Consider the following 7,415-nt stretch of genomic DNA (forward strand, 5'->3'; position numbering starts at 1 on the left):
GGAAGGATCTCTACCAATAGTCAAGTTATCCTCATTAGTAATAATGGGAGAAATCAGGTCACTCAAATTCGGGAGAGCACGGGAACTACTCTGACCCAGAAAGTCCTGAAAGTGATCAACATCGACTTTATGAATGTCAAGAGGGGACTGTAAGACCCTACCATCTGACATACTCATCTCCTGAACTCTTTTATGCACTTTGGCCTTTAAGTAAGCATGAAAGAATTTAGAGTTCTGGTCCCCATCTTTCAGCCAGTTTTTCTTGGCCATATGAGCAAGCCTAGTATCCTCTCTACCCAACCATGTTAAAAGTTCAAGCTTGGATGCTGCGAGGTCAAGATCATCCTCGGCATGAAAGGCAACTTGAAGACGGCTGTCCAGATTATCAATACAAGCCTCTAGACCTTTGATTATAATGTTAGTCTTACCAAAGACACTTTTATTCCACTTTTTTAAAGCCACCTTGACCCTTTGTAATTTAGAGGACAAGTTGATTAATCCATGACCTAGGCCCTCACGTTTCCACACCCCCTCCACAAAACTATAGAAATCCAAATGATCAGTCCACATATATTGAAAGCGGAAAGGACTAGGACCATACCTGAATAAATTCTCCCCCATTTGAATAACCAAAGGGGAATGATCCGAAGTAGAGCGCGCCAAGACCTGGTAAGAAACATTAGAGAAAGAATTAAGAAAATTAGTATCAATAAAACATTTGTCTAACCTAGCCCAGCTGCGCTCTTGTCCGCATTGACCATTGCACCAGGTCATATTCGGGCTTTTGGAACACATCTCTATCAGACCACAGGTTTGAATACACTGGTTGAACTCTTCCATGGCCACAAAAGGGCGAGGACGACTACCTCTTCTTTCTGAGTTATCCTTGATGATATTAAAGTCTTTACAATTCGTGAATGTCATGTATCCTTAGCATTAGTCTTTACAATTCTTCATTCCATAGATATGACCTTTTCCCATCAATATATTTCTTTAGCATATGGTGATCTTATTGGTATGTTTGTTGGAACTTACAACCAATAATGTTCACATTAATCACCCAGAACCGCAGAATGCAATTATATCACAGTTGAATGATGTTTCATAAATATGGTACAAATTTGATTATCTCAAGTGTCTCCCCCTTTCTGCCTTAGTTTTTCATTAAACTCAATCACCACGAGCAATCTGCCAATTCATATGAAAAGTTTGTAAATATTTATGAAGTGCCTATCACATGATCTGAATATGATTATTTTGTTAACCATGTCTACTGTTGCGCTATTTCTCATCTGATCTAATAATTCTTCACTCTCAGTGGGAAAGTACATATAGAAATTATCATCCTCTGTTTTACCTTCGACAACTATTGCTGTATCTTATTGCATGCTGGTTTTCATTCTTGATTTGATTTGATTCTAATACAGGAAGCTTGGAAGAAGTTCAATGTGGAGGAACTTTCTTAGATACCTCTGGTGATTTGTTCATTTTGTGTTTTTGTAACACATTGGATTGCAGTTTCAAGTTCCCCTTTGGCCAAGGAAGAGGCAGTGCTTTACCAGTAGAATTGCTATTCAGCCAGTTTTTAAACACTGCCCCTGCCTGCAGGATGCCCAATAAGGTATACTCGGAATCTAATGTAAGATAAATGCCTTTTGGGAAGTCATGTAAAATAATGCTGATACATGAAGTTTGTAGGAAACTCAAGGTTTAAAGGATACATGCCCCCATTAAGATTGAATCCAACATCCCAATTGTTCTTATGCTAGAATCTTTAGTCCCCGTACGGTAAATCTGCAGTCTTAACATTTTATTTGGGCGCGTTGTTTATAGTGTTAAAAAAGTTGTGTTATTGATTTTGTTTGCAAGTATGAATGTCACTTGTATCAAGATTCTTAAGCAGCCCAAAATTGGCCATTGAGCTTATGATTTATTGTGTCATCCATATGTTGCTTATGTATGCACATATCTCACTATACTGCATCACCTTGAGGTGAGGTCACAAGTTGGCAAGATGATAAATTCATATGGAATAAAAATATAAAATCATGGATTAATTCAAACGTATACTCGATGTAGCTTCACTTTGCTAATTTATTAAAATCAAAAGGGCAAAGTGTGGCACAATACAAAACTCATGATCTGTGCCTTGTCTTGCTCTAGCATTAACAAGTCCCAGCGCAGATCCTAGAGTAAATTTTGAGAGACTTTTCATCTTCCCTTTGAATCTTGGAGATTCTTCTTTACCTCTCCACCGCTGATAAGTAATTATGATACACAAAAAGAGCCAATAAAACATATTTCCATCATTACAGGCAAATATGGAGGTACGTCCATGGAAAGCCCCCACCCCACCCCACCATTAACAACAACCCACTAGTGGGTCACTGCCTTGGGCCCTTAGAAAAGTACTAAAAGAATTCTTTTAGCCACATCCGATGGGGTTACCACCAAACGCCTACCACTTACCTCCGGCTGCCGCTTGGTCACTTTCCTCCTGCTCCACTACAATCAGACATATCAAAGTATGCATGTGTGTATATACATCAATAATTTGTTGGGGGTGTCAATAAGCGAACTTGTAAATGGATTTTTTCTCTATGCTGAGCATGGGAAACGTGCTGAAAGTATTTCAACAATGTGTCATGAGCACTTTGTGGTAAGGCCTGAGGTGTCTGCTTACTGATCAGGAATCTCCAAATTAAAGGGTAGCGATCGTTAGTTTCTTTCCCCCAAGAGATTGTGTTTGTATGTGCGTGTATTAGAGCATGTGAAAAATAAAAGAAAAAAAAAATACCAGACCAGCTGGCTGAGATCTTAAACCCAAGAATTTTCTCTTTTTCATTTACTGAAAAGGTTTAGCTGTTTAGTGTTTAGCATGGTGATTACTGATTAGATTTTTTCTTTTTCTTTTTCCAGCATGATCCCGGAGAAAAAGTGGTAGGAAATTAAGTGCTAAACAGCTAAACCTTTTCAGCAAATGCTCCATTTCTTTACTTGAAATCAAAACATAACCATCTGTTTCGTATATTTCCTTTATATCATCGTGGCTCAGATACTTGCACCAGTTACTCAATGAACATGGAGCTGACTGTTGAGTAAGTAGTGCTGCACATGTTTCAAGATTCAGCACTCACTTGAACGGCTGTCTTGGTTTGCCATTTCTTTCTAATTCTTTCTTAGTACACACTGCCTTTCTGGCTGTTCAGTTGGGACTAAAAGGTCATTGTCCCCATGGAAAACTAGTATCCCTAAAAGGAAAAAACGTTTTCTAGGTTTGCTATTTTCCATATATGGATATCATTTTCAATTTTCCACCGCCATTACTCTTTAGTGGTGGTGGGGCATCTCATTCTGATGGATGGTTGGTTAATGGCTGCTGAAGCCGACCCATCTCTTACTGTTAGTGGTTCTAACCGACATCTTGGATACTCCTACAAGGGTTGTCATAACTTTACTTATGGTTTCTGTCTAGCTAGTCCCATACCTTACCATCAGATCAATTGTGCATTGGATGGTCTTGATTGTCGATGCCGCTTCCCTTCATTTGTCAGTGAAGAAATAAGCGGTGCACCTTCAAGGGTGCTCATGAAGGTGCCGTATCTGTATATTTATGTACGTTGGCCATCTGATGGGACCTTTATACTATGAACATTGAACTGTAGTTGGATTTGCAGTAAGATTCATTAATCGCCATTCACTGCCAATTGGTACTAGGAATCAGCATCATATGGTTTAAACCAAGACATGGTTGAATCCCCACGAACAGAGGCTAGGCCAATGAAAAATGCTACTCTACTTGGCGTTGCAGACTTGCAGTCACATCCCTTTTTTACATGCTTTATTGGATACTGCATGGGATATTCTGCCTTTTGAGTTCACCTCTCTTAAGATATAAATTAAATAATAAAATCTATCTCTTCTTCCCGGCCGCTTAAATCTTTGGGATAAGTGGTGATATTCTGCTGGCTCAATTGCAGTGGTTATTGATGATCTTCATTCTGACAAGCCCTTCCAGACCAGCTTCAATGCTATCACAATTGATGAATAACATGAATCGGTCATTATGATCGATTTCAATAATTGTTATGCTACTAGTAGTTCAACATTTTTTACTATTATTATTGTTATTTTACTGTTAGGAGTTCAACACTAGCCAGTGTCTTGGATACTCCTGTAAAAGGATCATAGTTGTACTTATGGTCTCAAGCTATTTTGGTGGTGATATGGAGTGGATGGCCTTGATGCCATGTCCCGCTGTTTAGTTGTCAGTGGTGAATATAACATTTGCACTTTCATAGGTACCAATTATTCCATGCATGTATGTATATATGAATTTAGGTGACTGACTAAATTCACAGTGTGCAGATTCAATTACTTTTGATAGCTAGTTGGATTCATCAATCACCACACGCCACCAATTAGTAGCTGCAACCAAGCATCAAATTCCTTCGTAATCTTGTGCAAGCGATATGCCACTTTTCATCCAGAATTTTTTATACTACATCGTTTGATGTCGCTTCTTACATCAACTTGTGTAATTGGGAATGAAGATATTGAGGATGATGAAGAACAACATTTTCCCATATATAATGATAGACGTTAAAAATGGTTGTTGAGATACTAGTCTGAAGAAATGATAAGCTTTGTTTAACTTCTTCATCGTGGATATATATTGAGAAAACTGGGGTTAAATTCCAAATACATAAATAGGGTCCCGCCTTTCTTTTCTTCAAAACAGTTAAAAAAAAAAAAAACAGAAGTCTACTGAGGAAGAACCATGATAGTTAACAACACCCATTTCAGCTTGTTAAGACCATGAACAAGAACTGAAATCCCAAAGATCAATTCTTTCCTTGCTTTAGATCAATTGGTCAGAAATGGTGACAGCATTAAATTTCAACCTTAGTAGGTGGTCGAGAAGGGCTTATAAGACTTAAGATCAAGAACAACCCCTGCAATTGAACCAGCTGCAGCAGCTATGGAGATGATGAGGCATGCGACACTCAGGATTTGAAGGGAAAGCCATTTTGTGCTCCACTTCGCTATCTTCTTTTGGGCTATATACATCTCCACGGGGAAGTACACTGTGAGAGGCCAAAATCCTAAAGCCCCAAGAAGTCCAGCAATATCATTAAAGAATGGTAGGAGCATTGATATCACAGTGGTTATGATAACAAAGATTGTCCTCCAAATCAACCGGAAGAGGTTGAGTCTGAAGGAATGAAAACCGGGGATTGGGATTCTGATTTCTTTGGTGATAAATTGACTGTCCGGGAATCTCTCTTGTGCGTTTTTCTCAATGAAGGCAAAAAGGGGTTGGGAATAAACTTGGTATGCACCAACAAGGTGGATTACTATGGCAGCATTTGCTATGTCCAGCAGCCAATATGGGTTATAGAAGCCGAAACCAGTGAGGAGGTTTCCAGGGGAGAGATCCCCAAAAGCAGCATAACCCATGCAGCCACATAGCATGTAGAATAGGGTTGTGACAGCAACGCTAACAAGGGTGGCCTTCTTCATTGTCTTGGCCTCTGATGGTGGGGATTTCACTGTGTCCTGTTTTAAACCAGTATAAGTTAGTTCAAAATACTACTCTCGTTTACAAGAAGAAAAGACCAATAAATCTCTAACAGAAATATACTTGGATTTCGATGAGGATCATGGAGTAGGAGTATGCAAAAGCCATGTCTCCGAGTGCTCTGAAGCTGCTCCATATCTTTTGTGTTTGAGTCACATAGCCAATGCTTATTCCAGTCATAGTTCCCCTGAACTTTCCAGTTTCTGGTGTTTGAGCAATCAAAAAACAAAACACCAAGTCAGTAAATAAGTTAAGATTCAGGAAAATGAAAAAAATTAAAGCCATAAAGCAGTAACATGGACCTGCTACTTTTGCGATGCCGAGGCCAAGACCAATTGTTGAATAAGTGAAGGACATCACAGCTGCGACGATGGAGAGCCACCACAACTGATCAAAGTCGGGAATTTGGGAGAAAACTATTTCAACGACTCCAAATGCAATCATATATGGGTTGCTGTTAATTTGGCATGGATTCTCGCCTTGACTACTGTGGAAACAGTTAGACCTTTTGATTGCCCTGTTCGATCAAGAGTTAAAATACCAATTAGTCTCCCATAGACAGTTCCAAAATCTCATCTACATATATATATACATATATATATATATATGTATATATCTGTGTGTGTATATGATTTCAAACTTACATCATGCTTATGGATGATGCTATTGTGTAGCCAATGGCAACTCCAAAAAGGTTCAAGTACTGGACTAGTCCACATATCTTAACCTTCGCTCCACCTAAAATATCAAAACCCACAAAAAGATTGAGATTTAAAACATCAACAAACGCAACCACATACCATATTAATTTATTTGGAGAAACTAAAACATAGCAAAATTACCCAGGTTTGTTCGCACAGCATCGATGTAGGTGTAGTTTCTCTTGCCAGTGGCAGGGTCCCCGGAACGATAACATGCAGAGAGGAGCGTGGAAGTGTAGTAAGTCACGAAGGAGAACAAGAACATGACAACAGGACCAGCAACCCATCCCAACTGAGCTGTGGCCCAGGCCAAGGACAGAACCCCAGACCCGATCACAGCTGTTATTATGTGAGCACTAGCAGTCCAAACAGTCCCTGAACCATGAAAAACAGAGAGTTAGAGACAAACACATTCAACTCCAAACTACTTTTTGGTTAGCATTTTTGGGGAAAGCAGTTTTGAAATGCTAAAGAATGATAGAAAGATTATGCTGAACTAATTTACCAGTTCGCTTGATACGGCCATCGTCGTCGAAGCACTTGGAGCCACCTTGCTGATTTACGTCGACAGAGACGTTGAAAGCTTGGTTGTGGGGATTGGGAAGGTGGTTCTTTGTAGCAGTGTTCCCAGCCATCTTTGTTCAGTAAAGGGAGCCAACACAGACAAGCCTTTTTTGTATGAGATCCAAAAGAATTAAGAACGTTTGAGTTTGCGCACCGTGTAACATGCAAATCTACGAAGTTAAAAGAGGGTGTTTTCTGCGATTGTCAGTATGTAATGGTTTTATCTCTGATACTGAGATTGACACATCCCCCAAGAGTCACAGAAATCCAAAGATTTTCAGATTTCAGAGGGGTGTAGTTTCAAAAGAGAGGAGATTTGAGGTCGTGTCTCAGAATGATCTCTTGCAGACTTACAGTTGAACAGTGAATTGAATTTTGGGGAATGGGAGTGGGGTATATTTATAGCTGGAGCCTGGAGCTTGCTGCTACGTGTGGTAGGCGAAAAGTTGATCGAAGTTGTACGGTAAGAGGTCTATTTAGAGTGAAACAATAAGTGAAATAAGGAATTATTCGAATCAAATTAATATGTGAAAAAAGATATCGAAGTTGATCGGGTTGATAAGATATTA

The 7,415-nt window shown here is 39.4% G+C and overlaps 1 protein-coding gene across 1 annotated transcript; it reads right to left on the reverse strand.

The window, feature by feature from the left end:
• Positions 1–4,830: 4,830 nt before the first annotated feature.
• LOC108983463 (amino acid permease 3-like) lies at positions 4,831–7,196 on the reverse strand. The gene is made up of 6 exons (XM_018955097.2): positions 6,788–7,196; positions 6,424–6,657; positions 6,226–6,319; positions 5,884–6,098; positions 5,645–5,784; positions 4,831–5,559 (listed from the first exon to the last, which is right to left on the reverse strand). The coding sequence occupies exons 1-6, from the start codon at positions 6,915–6,917 to the stop codon at positions 4,906–4,908; spliced, it is 1,467 nt and encodes a 488-aa protein (XP_018810642.1). The 5' UTR covers positions 6,918–7,196; the 3' UTR covers positions 4,831–4,905.
• Between the last annotated feature and the right edge of the window lie 219 nt (positions 7,197–7,415).

The sequence above is a fragment of the Juglans regia genome, chromosome 15, assembly GCF_001411555.2.
Source record: "Juglans regia cultivar Chandler chromosome 15, Walnut 2.0, whole genome shotgun sequence".
Lineage (NCBI taxonomy): Eukaryota > Viridiplantae > Streptophyta > Magnoliopsida > Fagales > Juglandaceae > Juglans > Juglans regia.